General features: G+C 29.7%; 1 protein-coding gene across 1 annotated transcript in view; it reads right to left on the reverse strand.

The window, feature by feature from the left end:
* Positions 1-241: 241 nt before the first annotated feature.
* LOC121129374 (neuropeptide F receptor) overlaps positions 242-18,601 on the reverse strand; it is a 106,592-nt gene continuing 88,232 nt past the window's right edge. Inside the window, exons 3-5 of the mRNA XM_040725095.2 lie at positions 8,323-8,597; positions 1,529-1,994; positions 242-1,074 (exon numbers count right to left, since the gene is read on the reverse strand). Of these exons, the coding sequence (XP_040581029.1) occupies positions 685-1,074; positions 1,529-1,994; positions 8,323-8,597 (1,131 nt within the window). The 3' untranslated portion in view covers positions 242-684. The remainder of the gene's footprint in view (positions 1,075-1,528; positions 1,995-8,322; positions 8,598-18,601) is intronic.

Consider the following 18,601-nt stretch of genomic DNA (forward strand, 5'->3'; position numbering starts at 1 on the left):
CTCTGCATCTAGTTTTGTCAGTTAGCTAATTCTGATTTAAAACCGCTGGCTCTATGTATTTGTGAATTCAAAAAGGTATTAATTAGAGTGGTATAATTCCATCATTAGATGCATAAAAATTATCCATTTGTGTTAAATAATACATACTTTTATATGGGTTAAATCAAGGAAATATTATTATCGAAAAAAAGTCCTTAAAAACGACTACACAATTTATAAAATAATATACCAACCTAAAAAATGTATTTTGACAATTAAAAATCGTCATTTTATTTTCTAAACAGGTAAAAATATTAACTACACAAAAAATTAAATTAAAAAAAAAGGAAAGAAATAACAATTATCTATGATCCACACACTATGAAATATATACCTGTCTGAGACTGAATCGGTTATAAGTTCCATAACCTACTTATCAAAGAACTTAGTGAAGTTTAAAAAATAAAAGTCTATGCAAAAAACAAAAAAAAAAAAAACCAGCGTTTTAGTATCATAATTGTTCCATTTATTCTTTTTTACAGTAAATGGTTCAAAAATAAATGAAAAAGATTTGAAAACATAATCATCATAGCTTTTAAAAACATAAGTTCAACTTAATCCAAATATACATAAATAAACATCTCATACATCAAAAAGATCATTTTTATAAATACACTCCACATACATAGTTTTGGATATAAATTTTTAAACACGGGATTGATCTATTCGATGCTCAACATTGGAATTCGCTGGTGCCTTTTTGGTGTTCAGAAAAATAGATTCATTCTCTTCCTCCTTTTTCTTTCTAGAACAACAGAGCCAAAAAAGAGATGAACATGAGGTAGTACGGTTACCCAGATTTTCTGAGTCTTTCTTGCATCGTAATTGACAGAAAAAATTGAAACATGGCTGCAAAATCTCCATAAATTCTCTGTGAAAGTTTTCATTTAAATAACCATAAATGACAGGATTCGCACAAGCACTAAACATTCCCATCACATGACAAACAGCGTAGAGAATACAGAACTCCTCATCACTTAAAATCTTTTTGGTGTCTATATTTTCGAAACGAGATTTCTCAGTAATATCCATGACCTTTTGATTAAAATGCATTTATTAACATAAATAACTCGAACAATGTTCAAAATATGTAATATTTAACATATATTTATGTTTTTTTGGTCCTAAATATTAAAGAGTAAAATGGCTTATTCGATAAAATCTGATCAGCGAATTCAAATTCAAGGTCAAAAGTTATGGCTGTAAAACAAACTTTAATCAATAGTAACAAAGCAAAGATTTATGTCTGTATTTATTAAAAAAAGTCACAGAGGGAACTAGTATAATGTAAATTCTTAGCATATTTTTGCTCTAAAAAATAAAAAACAATCATTTGAATATAAAATACGTTATATTATATGTAGTTTTGAAGTAAAATATGCATATATTATAAATTTTATCGAATTCTGAATGAGGCAGTTTGAGAAATTACGGTTTTTTTGGAGCAATTTGATAATTTATTTAGAGAAAATTTTATATATTCACTTACGGAGTTAAGGATATTCAAGGGCAACCAACAAACGCAGAAAATAACACCGACTGAAATTAGGAGATTGATGATTCTTCTCATTCGTTGTATATCATTTTCCATTCTTGTAATGATCACATTATTCGCACTTGTTTGATGACTGATGAGTTGACTCATTTTCTGTTGAAGTCGGAGATTGAGCTGACCATAGATTTGATAGTAAGCGATAGATATGGTAATAGTTGGGAGCAAGTATTGAATGAGCATAGTAATAGAGGAATACACAAAGCGGCCATTGGTAGGGAAGTCCTCTCTACAGGACTGTAGTTCACCCAACCACTGTGGCATTATATCTTGAAGAATACAATTCAATCTCACATTCTCCACAGTATCATTTGTGAGTCCAGAAGGATTATGATTCGAAGTTTTATCGATGAAAATGGAACAGTTTTTCATATATTCAATTTGAGCTTGTGTCGAATTTAGGCTTAAAAAAATCATTAATAACATAAGTTCAATTCATTTTTTATAAGTTCCACATTTAATTTAGTTGTACTTTATGCGTTGATTAGGAATCCCTAACTTGATTTTTCGTATCATACTGATTTTTAAGAATTTTTGATTTAAACTATTTGTGTACTTTTAGCCTAGTTACATGTTTGAGTCTACTTTTGAATGTTAAAAATAGTTAATTTACATGCAAACTAATTTATTTCTTGAAAAGTTTTATGATGATTTTAAATGTAAGTTTTACTATTTGAAATTTATAATTCCACGATTTTTTTTTCACAGAAGGAGTTTATTTGACACGTTAATAATTAGTTTATTATGGTTTCATTTCTTATCATAAGGCTAAAAAATTTATATCATTTAAAAAATCCAAAAAAAATCCAGATTTGATGCGTTAACAAATTATATATTCTTATTTAATGTGTCAAGTCCTACTAGCATTCAGTATGGAATTTAAAATATTTTTGTGAAAATAAATTTTGTTGATCAATATATCCTATGGCAACGAAAGAAAGAAAAAACTCAATGCCTTTAAGTTAGATATTTAAGTTTACTTGATATTGAAAGTAATTCTATACCTTTTTGTTTCGAGGTACATAACATAAGAAGAATAAATAACAAAGTGTTTCAAAGGAGAGATGGGGACTTTTTTATCGAAAAGCTACACTAACAAAATTTACATTACTTCTGTATAATATCATCGAATTATTGTGATAAAAAAATTATCAAGTTTAACTCGAGATATTGGATGATAGTAAATAGTTTTAATGTTTTTATAATTTATCTTATATTTCATTTTAGTTTGTGATAATTTCACTAACAGTTTATAAGGGTGTAAATGACTACTAAGACATAGACATTTACATCTTTGTGATCAGAGATTTAAGAAGGATACAGACAAAATTATAAGGAAAGTTAATCGATACATAGAAATGATTATAAGAAGTTTTTGTGAAGATGTTGAAAATTTACCATCTCTATGTCCTCCCGATCTTAATGTATGGATCTGCAATCCTTCCAGAAACTATTTGATTAAGTCAATTTTCCTTGATTAGGACATAACAACAACTAGCCATACAAAACCAAAAGCGTGTAATAAAAGCTCAACGTGCTCTTTTCAGCCCCAGAAAGGTTCCCTCCCTCTCTTTTCATCCTAAGGCAAAATCATCCCGAAACAAGTTCATCGCGAGAAAACATCACAAAACAAGTTCATTCCAAAGCCGCAAAGGAAAGTTCATTTGGAGGAAAATTTATCCCAACAATACATCTATTTAGAATATATCTCAGTGAAAAAAATCAATAATGATGTAGTATTTTATTCTACTTTTAATAATTTAGTAATATAATCATTAGCTTAGCGAAGAAGTTCCTAATTGAAATAAGAACTTCAATTTCTTAACCTCAACAGACAAAAAATATTTTTCCTTAACCACCGATCGCAACAAATTCGCTAAATAGCTTTATGTTATTTTTATTTCCCTAAATTGAATAAAGATGTAATACTAATTTGGAGTACAAAGTACTCATTTTACCACTTTTAATAATTATAATTTAGATTATATAAAAATATTTTAGTTCCTCGAGATGAACTTTCCTTGGGGTGAAAATACATATGTGAACATTCCAGAGGGAAAAGAGTCCGTGAACTTTTCTGTAACTAATCAAAGCCTTAATACTCTGTATCAAAAACCTGGAGTTAACGATGTTATTACACTCTACATAATTTTGAATAAAAAGATAAACCTATCTCTCCCAACTAAATATAGAGATTTTCAAGCATAGTTTTTAGTATGTATCAGCTAGTCTCTAGAATGTTATACCTTATAATGCTTTCGTCAGGGAAATGAGGCTGACCTCAAGCGATTTTTAGTTAATTATTTTTGTGTGACATATCTATATAATTTACATTTTGGAGTTTTTTTTTTTTTTTTCACTTTTACATTATTTTTAAAACTTTAACATTCTTAGTTTTACTAACTATGATATTATATATATGGTTTATAAATACGAGTGTTATTGGCTTTCACTAACGCCGTAGTTGTAAAAAAATAAATACAATTTAGAAAAAATCAATACTCTCTCAGTTAGGATATATCTGAAATATTGTAGGAATTACTTGCAACGTGTGCAGCATTTTCCCTTGAGGAATTTGTTCTTCTTTATTATTTAAAGATATTTACCCTTTAGTAAGTATGTTGCCTATGCAGGAAATGACCTTGAAAAGGGATGTAAAAATGAATGTCTCTAAATTACTAAAATACTAATCAGTGATCTACTATATAATTTTTTGCATATCTTAATCTACTGGAATACATTGAAGGTAATTATACTTTATTCAACATTTTGAAAGATCTAGTTACTATCCCCCACCTAAAAATATTATCAACTGTCGCCTGGTTGGAGAAAGTTGGAAAAATTACTGACTGGTATTTCCTCTAAATAAGTAGATTCAACAACAACTAATCGAGCTGTAATGAATGATTAATGTTAGATTGATCTAAGAAAACCAGTCCTATCTGTCCCGTCTTAATAAAATTTGTCAGTCCTAGAACCCACACTTATTGATATTTTATAGTAACTACAACAGCTGAAAACACGTAGTTAGTAACTACGTCATTTTAACTTTTGAAGTGTTTATCATATATTATTTTATTTCAAAGACACAGGATACTTGCAGTTTAAAGTAGAAGTAAAGGAAATAAAAAGATAGTTGCGACCGTATGACTGAAGGGCCGACAAATAAATCCTTAAGACCGTTTAATGTTATAAATAAACAGACTGTTAAAAAATGACAGAAAGGGTGGTTTGGGAGACTGATTAGGAAATCAATTTTAGGACCGATCCATGGGTCATACATTTATGACATCTAGTTAACAGGCGGGGAGTGGAGGGTTACCGATTAAAATATTTTTAGGAGGGGGAGGACTGTGCAATGCTTCACTGATCAACAAAACCTTTTTCAACATGAAGTATTTCATAGTCTTCAAGATAAAAATTATATTTTATTTATAAATACATACTACTTACATCAATATAAAACACTTTTCTAAGTGAGAACTGAAGATTGAAGGATTAACAGGTTATTTTTTACGTTAAAGCTATTGTACTCTAACTTCTCCGAAACAGATTCCATTTCGAAAAAGTTTTAAAATTAATAAAGGAGCACAGTATAAAAAATAAATCACATTAAGTGGGGGGCTAAAAATTTAGCTTGCCCAATCTGAGGGGTTATTAAGTTTTGGACAAACAGAAACATGAGAAAGGGGTCAAAAATTGAACTTGTTTCCAGAAGTCATAAATGAATTATCCCTATAAATACTTTTTTATAGTTTTAAAACTTATGCATAATGTTATATCTAATGTTGCCAGGATATCAACATTTCTGTAAAGAGTTCTGTGACCAAAATTAGGAATTATATTTTGCCACATGTAAAATATCAATTAACTATATATGTCATTATGCACTGATTCCTTAAAATTCAAAGACTAGGCCATTAACATTTTGACCTCTTGGTGACGTAATCATCCCTTCTCCAAGAAAGGATATTATAAATATACTTTATCATTTGTGTTCAGTTTGCGATTTTGTACAATTTGTAACCCATATATGCAAATTGTACAAGTCACAATGGAAAAAATGAGCTGCAAATTATAAATGATGAATTAACAGAACTTGTGATGATTGTATGCAAATTTTGAATGTTCAATAATAGTATAATTTTTTGAAAATTTTAATTAAAATTACTAAATGTAATAGACCTAAATGGAATGCAATTATAGTTGATTATGAAAATGGCAGATCTTGTAGTTAAAAATATATTATTGGATATATGTACAAATTGTAACTCATATAAAATCACTATTTCTATACGACATAATAAATGCTATAAATTAAATTTGATTGAGGTTTCATGAATTGTCGTTCATTAATATAAATATATTGCAATTGAATTTCTTTTTATACTTTAAGAATAAATAATAAATTTGAAACTAGTTTTAGCCATATATTATCACCCATTTCATGGATTCTCAGTAAAATCCCGAATTTAAAATTCTGTAATCCGATCTGACTTGCAACCAAAAACTTAAATAAAAAATGACAAACAAGCTTATGATTGGTAGAGTTTGGCTTTGTACAATTAATAAGTACATACCTAACATGTGGCCCAAAAATGAACTTGCACATCACTAGAATCCCTCAAACTCTTTTTACAAAAATACATATTTGAAATACAGAACGTTTTTGCCGATATGGAATAGTTTACAAATAATTTACCTTCATATAAATTATGCATTCTTGGTTTTGGCTCGTTCCTAGTACTTATTTTATTTTTAAAGTACTCAAGAAGCATTATATGCTCTTGGTACAAAGAAAATTGCCCAGGGGGGTGGGAGAATTTGCTCTAGGAAGAAAATTGCCCGTGTTGGAAAATTTCAAGAATTGAAACACATAAAATTTTATTTAAATATGAATTTTGAAAAAAATGCTAAGAAAGAAAACAAAGGATATGCATGTTTTTTTAAACACAAATACATATACCTTTGTTTTTATTTTTTTTTTGCTCCTAAGCTCTCTTTTGTTAAAACTTTGTGTTTTTCCAAAAAATTGTCTAATTATAACTTATATAATTTAGTTTTTCTATTCAAAAATCTCTTTTTTGAATAGGATTTCTTCAATTTTTCAAAAACTTTTTAAGCATAATAAGGTACTTCAAAATTCCTAAATAACCTTCAAATCATTCCACATTCAAGTGATGAGTCTTGTGAACAAAAAGAACGAAACAAAAAAACTATTTAGCTTATTTTTTTTTTCATTCTACTCAATTTTTAAGAATCCAAAATATAATACGGAAACTTGTCTCCTGTATGAATTTATGAATAAAAATAAAGATAAAATGTTTTTGTCAATGAATAAAATGAATTGTTACCATCCTTTTTATTTTCAATCAAACGCAATTTCAAAGGGAAAAATAATTATGTAATTAAAATTTTAATATCTTAAATTAAGCCTTTTAATAATAAAAGTAAAGGAAGCGAATACATTTTCCTAAAATGAGATTATCTTAAGACAAAACTCCATTTATCTCAGACAATTCCAAGAGTTTCATAGGTTGAGTTCTAAGTAACTTCGTCTGTTTATAACTAGTTAAAAATTAGAATTTTGTTGATAATATTCCGCCTCAGTCTATTTTCTTTCGTGTAATTTTCATAGTTCCGATCGATTTGTATAATGTATATATCAATATATTCATATATGTCTGTATGTTACTTTATATATGTACTATAAAAAAAAGACTAAGAACATAAAAAACTGTTTTTGTTGTAAAGTTCTATATTTTGTAACATTTTGCTGTTTTTTTTTTGGCATAACTTAATTTTAAATGAAGTTTTAAATAATGAAATGCAAGTTTTTATTATAAATTGATTTTATTTCTTGGAAATAGTTATTGTTTCTCTTGTTGTTGCTATTGAAAGAGTACTGTTTTAACCCTGTATGCCCTGAATTAAATTAAATTTTAAATGAAAATATTTTTATAAATTATTTAAAAATGAATATTATGGTGTGTAAAGTTAAAAGTTGTATTTTTTTTTACAGTCTGAAAACATTTACATCGAAAATTGTTAGTTCGTACCGCAGATATGACTAAAAAGTCCCACCGATAAAAATTGTTGTATATATCTTAATATCAACTTAAAATATCTTTTAGTGACATGAATGGTTACTTTCATAAAGGTACATGATTGTTTACAACTACTTAGCGCAACGCGAATTTTTTCCATCAAGTAAAATGAAGCGGATGTCAAGGGGAACTGAAATGCACCATCAATTTTTTTTGACTCAAAAGTGGTGCACTTTTATGGCGCAACACTAACTTAAAGTGTAAACAAAATCTTTCCTCTACCAGCCTCGTTCTGTTTCTAAGCTTAGTCACATAAGGGCTTAAATAAATGTACATTTATTAGTTATCTTCATTAATGGTCAAGGGGGTAATATTGCATCTGTATATTTTCAATTATACTCACAAATTAACTTTTATGTGCATAAAGGCATAAATATCTCCATGCAAAATTGGAAAATATAATTTCCGTATATAGCCTAAATAGTTCTACAGATGTAAAAAAAAATACAGTTTTATTTTTTAAGTGAGTTAATGAAAAAATCTGGTCCCACACTACTTAATTAAATAAATATAAACCTTGAATGAGAAATAAAATATTTTACATTTTTTTTTTTCATCTTTTTGAATAAAATCACTAATTGTTGATATATATTATTACTCATAGGACAAGAAAATAAATTTTACCTCACATCATCAGCTAAAATATTGACCGAGTCTGCCCACTCAGTCCAATTTTCTAATTTTTTCCATATAGCTAATGGAGAAGCTAAAGCTAGTGAAAGACTCCAAATAACAGGGACCATTGCAAGCATGCTTTTAATCTCCGGTGCTGGAACATGAGGCTTAACTATAAGATGGCGACGATCCAACGCAATTGCCGTTATAGATAATGTTGAAACAAAAATGGAAGTTGCTTGTAGAAGTGCAGCAAAAGGACATGCGAATGGATAGTCTCCAAACTAAAAGAAAAAAATAGTTTAGAAAATTATAATTTGAATTCTTTAAATAATATTTATCATTTTAAATCAGTTTCAACAAATATCATGTTTTAAAATCGAAGAGAAAGCTTAAATGTTTTGAGGATCATTAAACAAATTACAATATATGTAATTGATTGTATATTTAACTTGAATGTAGTATATACTTTGTATGGCGTTATTAAATATACGCTTGGTGTTGGTATTAAATTTCATCAATAACAAATATTGATATTTTTTGTGTTTTGTATGAAACAAAAAAAATTATATATTCTTTTAATGTAGCCATCCTTGGCCTTCACTACGACATACAACTCTAGTTTTTTGCTAGTGTTGTAGAGCGTACCATCTTGTTATTACATTGGGAATGTTCTGATACTCCTTTTTAATTCATGGAATGTCATGATCCCTTAGCAACCTCATGTCTAACTCACTGTTGACTTTTTCGTCTTCTTTGATAAATATAGGTAGGTGGGCACGCCTTTTCATCAGATGCAAAAATACCCTAAAACCATCGCTGATGCTGGATTTTTTTTATTATGGCTCATAAACATTTATAATTTTTCAGTCAGGTTATTTTTGAGAAAAATGCAGAATCATTAATACAACGAAGGGTATAGGGAATACAAACCAATAACTTTACAATTTGAACTTGCAACATAGCTATTGTCTTTTTAAACTGCCATGTCTTAATTGTGGAAAACTATACAATTCTATTTTCCCGTATTTACTATCTGCCCTTTGTTATATATCCTGAGATATTTTGTGTCCTTGAACCTCAGTGGTTAATATGAGGGTATCTGCCATATAAGACATTAAACTTTGCAGTGCTTAATTCAATGGCTTATATTGTGAAGATACTTACAGATAAATAAAAATTATTTACAGGAGCTTAAGTGTGATATATATTGCCGCAGCTGTGAGAGGTTCCTTGTCGAGCATCAAGATCCCCAATATCGACGGAAATTAATATGATACAACAGTCAATTTTCTGTAGAACTGGTCTAAGGAATTAATCCAGTTTCTAAGAATTCAGAAGCAGATTGTAAAAGTCTACAAGGCAAACCATGTTAGTCAGCCAAAATAATGAAATGTTTTTACATTTTAGTTCTAGATCTTGGCGAGGAGTTAAATTTGAAGCTAAAATACAAATTTATTTGATTGCACCGCAATTCCTCCTAGCAATTCATATCTATACCTAATTTTTATGTTTTGTACAGGGCAAGGCAGCAAAACGTGGACTGTTAATTAATGTTTGTTTTCTCATTACTTTGAAAAGATTTGATGTTTATTTTTTGATATTCTGTGTCCCCTGTTCTTTTTACATAAACAAACTATACTAATCATTTAGTCATTTCATCATAATGAGCGAATAACAAGCAAAATAGGGAGCGCATCTCAGATATCCTAGATGCTGGAGTTGATGTGATGAGCATTACGGACATCTTAAGTGTTTTAGGAACCTGTTTTTTAAGTAGAGTAAGATAAAAAAAAGAGAGAAAATACCTCCACAGGATGTGAGAAAATGGAGGGCATAATTTAAAGAGGTATACTTAGTTTGTTAAGTTTGGAGAAGAATATAAAGGAGGATCCCACTAAGTCGATGAATCGCCTCCGTAATGACTTCTCTGTGGCTCCTAGAACCACATGGAAGGCTATAAAGCACAATTCGGGAATAGTTTCTTTCACAAGTACCCCAAACCACCTTCTGATAGAGGGCATGAAAGTAAGGAAGCTGGAGAGGTGCAAGGGAATTCTCACATGGATAACGGCAGAGGGTCAATTGTGAAAAATATCTTGTACAGGCAGATTTTCACACTTGATGAATTCAACAACCACCGGAACGAACTCTGTCTTGCAGAAACAAAAGAAAAGGTCCAAGGGGCTTACCATACCAAATATCCAGCCCAATTCAAATGGTTGTAGTTTCCTTTGATGGAAACAAAATGCCTCCTTTCTTTTTCAAGGCTGGAAAGAAAATGCTTAAGTACACCATCTTGTCATGTCTAAAGACCAAATAATATAACTACGTGAAAACTCAGGACGATTTCACTTCTCATACATACGCCAAGTCCCAAGAGTTCTATGCAGATAACATGGCGTGATTCCGGTCCAACGAGATATGGCCCCTTCTTCACCAAATTTGAACCCACTGGACTTTTCTATATGATGCACTTTTTAAAGGGAAACCACCTGGACCACACACCTAAATGTGGATTTACTGAAGTCCTCCATAGTGACTGCATGGGACGACTTGTCAGAGGAGTTTTTCATCAACTCTTACATGACCTTCAGGTGACGTGTAAAGGCTATGATTGATAATGAAAGTGGCCTTATTGAGAAAAAAGTTTTACAAACACTTTGTATAGATGTGTTGTTAATATTATTTTATTGCCTATTATTGATGTATTTCTAAATCCATCTCTTGAGTCCACGTTTTACTGCCCTACCCTGTATATATATTTCCATGTATGAAATGAATAAAGATGAAATTTTTTAGAATAGTTTATGCAATGTTTTGAATAATCTTATTTGTATATGTAGGTTGTTTTCATAAATTGATATTACTTCTATGTAAATATACTCTACATATTTTCATAAAAATTGTAATTATAAAAAATTGAGAGAAGCAGATTTATATTTGAAAAGATAGTGAAAAACTTCAAAACCCTTTAATTATTATTTTAGGTAGGGTTTTTAAAAAACTGTTTCTTTATGGAATTTTTTTTTCTCTTATATTCCAAAATAATTTCCTAAAGATCTAAAGGTTCCTAAAAGTATATCTTTTTCACTCGCTTTTGTAAATATCACTTAATTTGATAAAAAAACGAATTTATAAAAAAAAATATATTACAAGATTTAGAAATCTAAGATGTACAATAAATTGAGCACTCTTAAGAAATTTTTTCTATCAGAGAAGTATTTTATTCATATTTCTTACAACTCACAAAACTTTATATAAGTTAACATAATTTCGAGAAAGCCTTATATTTTAGTCGTAAACTATTCAGCTAGGGCAGCTAAATGGTGACTATCCCAAAGAAATAATATGACCTTGGTTTTGGGTAGTTAAAGAACTCTAAATAAAGTTTCCTCGTAGAAATTAGAAGGATAATATGGTTTATTGACTCTTTCCAGAAGTAAAAATAATAACTACAATTCAGTAAAAAACCAAACATTCAAACGAACGATAAGAAGTTTTATTTTTCCCAACCCAGAGCATTTATAGTTTCCAAACATAACATCTTTGTCTTTCAGTAAAGTTTGGAAACTATAAGCCCCCTTGGATGAGAAAAACAATGCTTATTACGAGCTTGAGGTGGTTACATAAGTATGTTGACCTGGAACTCACAACCATTGAATTTTATAGACATTTTAATTGTAAAATACTTGACTCAGAGTAGAAATGAGGATCGAATAAAGCTTTAAAACAAATGGAAAAACGCTAATTAGCTTTTTGTGAACTTTTTAAAATCTCCCCCACCCCACTTTTTTGTTACTTTTTCCACTTTTATACCACAGATGACGTCACTACATTTTTTTTTTATCGTTTTTTCTCATGCCGTATACAGCTTTTCTTTCCTTTGCAATATTTACCTTGTTAATTAAGTTCAAATGTTAAATTCATGGAGGCTGAGAAGTTAGTTATAGACTCATATTCGACGTTCCTATTGGACACAAAAGTGTCGCTACTCTCTGTACGGTAGTAATGTCAGAATCCCTAGTAGTCCTTAGGGAAGGCACTCTTTATATATTTTTTTATGTATATTAATTATGCTTGTCTCCAAATAGTGACCTACAAGATACACGACTTGTTTGCTGTGTATTATGTATTGTATACATATATTATTTAAAATATTTTCTAAATAATACATATTTCTGAATATTTTCGTCATTTAATACATAAATTGTTCCTATATTTATCAAAATATTTGGTTTAAAAAAGGTCGGGGTAACTTTTTTTTTAGTGAAAGGCTTTGAAATTTAGCAGAGTATTAAAAATAAGCAAATATTTATTCAATTTAAAAGTTTTAATTCAATAAATCCTGGTTTATTATGTATTTATAAGTTTGAAAGCTAAATAAATGTATAAAATTGTTTAATTTAAAAATTCATCAATAATGACATATATTCATATTCTGTAATAATATTTCATCAAACTCTATTTTTATTTATTTATTATTTAACTTATGTTCATAATTATGTTAGAGAAAGCATTTTAAAGGTTTATAATAGGAGAATGTAGACTAGGGGCCACATGTGGCCCACCAAAAAGCTTATGTAAAGTATTTTAAATGTGATTCAGATAAAGTTTTATATTTTACAAGAGGTGGCCCTGCACAATATTCATATACTTGGAATCGTATCCTGAACATCAATGCAAAAAATACCCAAAGGGCTCGTTATTTATTGTTAATCATCAGTTTTTACTTAGGAATTTTTCATAAATCTATCATTACATGGATGGTTATTTTCGAGTCTTTTTCTTTTTGTATGAGTACGTCTGTACAAGTAATGACAAGTCGTTCATGTACAACAGTGACGTAATCATTTGTCTTGAAAACTCAGGATTAAAAATTTACAATTGCCTCTCGTGGAAAAACAAATTGTTTTCCCCCCGTACAATCACTTAGGGATCACGGGACCAGTTCAAAAATGGAGATGCAGCGTTTAACAATATTAAAAACAAAAACCACCAAAACAACGAAACCTCATCAAATATATCATAATAAAACATATCAGGTAGAAAGTTGAAAGCGATATTAAATTTTAAATTTCAAACTAAATGCAATTTAAAGTACTCGAGTACAAAGTCTTTTATAGTCCTTAGCTTATATAAAATATACTGTGCCTTTTGTGATCATGGAGTCAATTCTAGCGTTTTTACTGGTTATGAGAAAGTCCATCGTTCCAAGTGTTTTACCATGTCGCTTTTCAATGAGTTGCATAATACCCATGAATGTCAAATGTAGTTTGACACATTCCCACATGATGCGATCTATCGTTTCAGGTATTTCTTTGCAGAAAAAGCATACTTTTTTGTTCGTCCCTGAAAAATTTGACAGCGACTTCAAGAATGCCTGTTAGCAAACGATATTTAAACCATTTGTCAGTAGAAGTAGGAATCTAATTCTTATAGCATTTATACAATATGCTGGGCTTTCGTCTTTTTAAATAATTTTGGAAGGGAAGAAGAGAGGGAGTTTTGGAACAGTTCCTTAGGAAGGCCGTTGAAATTCATGAAATTCTCAATTTGAAAGGCACAATTAGTCTTTGGAAATTCACATAAGAGCTGAAGATCGAAGATAGTAGTTTAGAGGGAATTTGATTGATCAAGGACTTGGACGATATGACATCCCTTGCGTATATCAGAGCACATGGTATTATGTTCATTTTATTTAAACAACTTCCCCCATTGGTATCTCCTATTTCAATAAAAGCTCATATTTCTCCAGAATGCTTCTAGATCCATCTCCAAATTTTTCTATTCGAGCTGAAAATCTTGGCAATAATGATAATATTTTGGAAATGAATTACTGTGGGTTATCTAAAAGACCACTACTTTCCTGTATGATTGAGATATTCCTACCAGAAATGTTCCCTGTACCATAGTTAACGAATCCAGATCTTGTTGAGAGACTACCAAAAATCAGACAAACTGAGAATAACCTAGGTCTTCATAATCTAAATGGTTATACAATCTATTTTTGGAGATATTTTTTTTTGTGGAACTCAAAAATGGTCGCACCATATTTGTATTTCAAAAGGACATGGACGAAGTAGATCCACTGCACTTGCCAATATTAAATGTATATTCCTGGCCCTAATTTTATTCCCCATGTTCAAAAATAGAAAAGAGAAAAGTTTATTTTTTTCTTCATTCTTTTATAAATATCCCACATATTCATTTCCACGCTACTGGCTCGAATCCAAGAGCCAAAAATTCTGACTTCCTGAGCCATTTTGAAGTCTGACAACTGCTCTTCAATTAAGCCATGATAGGAAATTATCAACTCTGACTTTTCAGAATTTATTAGTAGTCCTGTTTTTGTGGAAAATAATCTTAAAACATCCAAGGGCTTCTTAATCGATTTTAGGGTTTGAAAATCTGTTCCGGAATAGGCCATTGTTAAATTGTCAGCATATCATAAGCTCTTCAGTTGAATCCTTTGATTAGGGACTCATTATGCAAATTATGCAGTAGCTCATCATTACATATAATAAGTTAGCAATGATGACACAGTATCACCTTGACGAACTCCTCTTTAGTTTCAAAATATTCCAGGCTATTTCTGTACTAAACTAAAGTTTGTGATTTTGATAAGATAACACCAATCACACGAATCATGTAATCAGCAAATCCTTTTCTGTAGAGGGGGCGTATTATATGTATGTTGATGCGATACAACATCAAAAGTTTTAGTGAAATGGATGACCCTAACTGAAGTGTTGGCGTCCAATTTTGAGAGATTCTGTAGTTTAAAAGGAACGTAATCCATAGTTTTTCTCTCTAAAAAACCATATTGTGAAGAATGTATGATTGTACTTAACATTTTTTTAATGCGATTTGCGGGAATATATGAATAAATTAAATAAATGGAATTTTGCATCATAAGAGGACTTAAATTCTTAAGATAGCTTGGATCTTTGCCCTTTTTGGGAATCAAAACAATTTTGCTTTCTGAAGCGAACTCGGGAAAAATCCTAGAGCCATTACCTTTTCCATAAAACAATATTAAAATTGGAGGCAAATAAAATGAAAACTTTTTTAAAATTCAAAATTAAGCCCAGACTGACCAGGTACTTTGTTCATTTAAGGGCCCTTGATATCCGACTTGATTTCGTCAATAGATATATGAGTTTCGACTCGGTTGTTGTACTCATAACCGATCACACACTCGGTCTCCAATTCGAATCTCAATTTCTCGCAAAAATCGCCATTGGATATTTCACATCTTATGCACAGAGTAGAATTTTCAGAGTCAATACATCTGTAGAGTTTCGAATAATAGGATAAAATTTCATTACATACAAATACAAGATCACTGGATGTCACACCAGATTTCGTCTTGAAGGACAAATTATTGTTTGAGTGTCTTTTAATCTATTGTTTTAAACAATGCAACCTGGAATTGGATAGATCATCTATATGCTCTATTTTCAACTTGAGACGATGAAGAAAAAAAGTTTTGTGATACATTTGATACATTTTATAATATTTTTCTTGAGGATATATTTCATCCTCATTGATACTTTGAATTTGATTCTGACGTTTTCGTCTAATTTCGGCTTTTTTGCTCCAGTTCTACGCCTTTTTCAATTTCTTTATGTATTTTCTGTATCATGTATTATATTCTTGTGCACATGTCTGGTGATTTAAGTAATTTGTTATTAATTTTCAAGTGTCTTTTGGTACTTTTTCATATTTGGAGTATGTGATATCTATCCTCTGTTGAGAATATAGTAAGTTCTGGCTGAAGATGCTTGAGTTGTGGAGTTTCTAAAGTTTAAGTATGTATGATTTAAATTACTTCTGCGGTATCTATTCCAAATGCGTCTCTAACGATACAAAATATAATTATTGGATGCGTTAAACCTCTTTTTATTCGTTGTTTGTTATCTTCCCAAACCACATATGGGTTGAATCTTTTACAGTGAGTGCTGCTATTTTTCTATTACTTTTTTAGTGTTTCTCATTCGGTTTATAAATTTCATTTCTAACATCCCCCACCCCCTCCCTCATTGGCTTTTAATTATTCTGCCTGTTACTACTTTCAAATATTTTTGTAGATTAAGTTTATTTGTATTATGCTCACTTTCTATATCAATCGTTTGAACCCTGGAATTCCTTATAATTTGCTTGCATTCTTCATTCGTTATGTATATATTTCCATTATTTTCTACCCTTTCTTCTCTTCTCCTGGTCCTTGGAGATACTCCCCCCTTCCGTCCATTCCTGAAGGACAGGAGAGAGCATATATCAAATAGAAAAATGTATAGTTCTTAAGAAGTCGACTAGATTACTTACATCTGGTCAATAATTACTAGTCAAATACATTGAATATGCAAATTATTTAAATTTTAAATTATTCTGCTTCTTAAATATTAATTAACTATTACAATTAGTCAAATAATCGATTTAATTTCAAAAAATTATCACACACAACATGACATTGCTTATTTACTCAAAATTCTATCAGAAAATTAAATTAAACTGAAAAAATACATCAAAATTGAACTTTGTTTGAGAGAAAATCTTTTGATGTTGTTATATGTATACAATTTGTTTAATAGGAGATTTGTTGAAGAAAAGACTACTACTTCATAGTAATGATACTCTTGACAACTCCGTTCTCAATAATGAAATATGAATTTTAAATACCACTTTACAGACTTAGATCAGAAGCTGCTTCGATACCGATTGGCGACGGGCTCTCTCTTTACAAATTTCAAACACTCCCTGCAAGAAGTAATTTCTATAAAGACGAATTGGAAACATCCTCTCACCTCTGCGTGAGTTACCGGGAGTTATCGGAGCTACTATGCATGTTCGACAGGAAAGGAAAGGGTTAAGGAAGGCTACAAGGTAACTAGCTTTTTTATGACTCCAGAAGCTGTCGAAGACATGAACATCGAGACACGTATCACGTGTTTTCTTTTTAATGCTTAAACCAATAAATACCACAGAGTCCAATTAAACAGTTCAGCAATACCGGAATCGATTGAGGAGGAAATGTGTGCACGCGCACACCTAATTTAACCTCGCACTAGTCATAAATGTATTCAATTATATGTATATTTATTACTCGTTGTGTCTTCCTTTTTTTTTTGATAATTGATCAGTTCTTTTTTTTTTGTGGGGGGGGGGAAAGAGAAACAAACAGAAAAAAAAAAAAAAAAAATGATACTACCATTTTAATAACTTAAATTTTCTTGATTTTAATACACGTTTAGAAGCTTCCCAGGGAAAATATGACTGAATTTGTAAAAATCCCTTTATTATAATTTAGTTTCTATATCCTTATGTGCATTTTATTACTTATATGGACTTTTATATTGATACTAATTATGTACGCCTGTTTTGTTGAGAATAAATAATAGTTAAGAGAGAAGAAAAAAGTTATCAGATTATAAAATATAAATATAAGTTGTTTTCGCTTTAATTTAAATCAATTGAAAAAACTTATTAGTTTTTATATATGATCTCCATTTAAATGAATTTTTGTGTGATTAGACACATTTTGTAAGAAACTTAATCAAGATAAGTTGATAAATAATTTATATTGGGAATACTAGAATGTTCTTTATCAATTTGTATTTTCTTAAATTATCATGTATATAGTTGTTTCATTTCAACATATGGATCCAAATCGAAACTATACTCTAAAAACCTAACTTTGAAAAAAAGGCTATAAAGACCAAACCTACTGCGTTTGAAAGTTTTAATTATCATTTTTGTGTTTTAAACTTAATCAACAATAATAAATGTCGATTTTTGTGGATTACAAAAATGACTGTCGTATACAGTCATTAATGTTTGAACAAATTAAAATAAATAAATAGACTTAATTTAACATAATATTTCCAGATTATAAAGTTATTTTGACAACAATATGACTTAATTATCATATAACGGGAAGTTTTTATGCTGCAAAAAAAGTTTAATTATTGGTATTTGTACAAAAACTTGATCCATTCGTAACAAAACTGAGATTTAATTCCCTTAAAACTATATTTTAATTGGCACTGTTGTTCTGCCCCTGAAACTATCTACCAGAATAAATACAAATTTTTGTTATTTTAATAATGTCATAACTAAAAGTTTTAATATATTTTATAATTTTTATGCAAGGTTTGTTGAATTTAATTAATTTGTTCTCGTACAGTTCGTTAATTTTTTTTTCAATGTGACATGTACAATGTACATATTTCTACTAATGTAATGGAGGCGAATACTTTATATATATATCTTTCTATCACACGCA

Source organism: Lepeophtheirus salmonis, chromosome 14 (assembly GCF_016086655.4).
Source record: "Lepeophtheirus salmonis chromosome 14, UVic_Lsal_1.4, whole genome shotgun sequence".
NCBI lineage: Eukaryota > Metazoa > Arthropoda > Copepoda > Siphonostomatoida > Caligidae > Lepeophtheirus > Lepeophtheirus salmonis.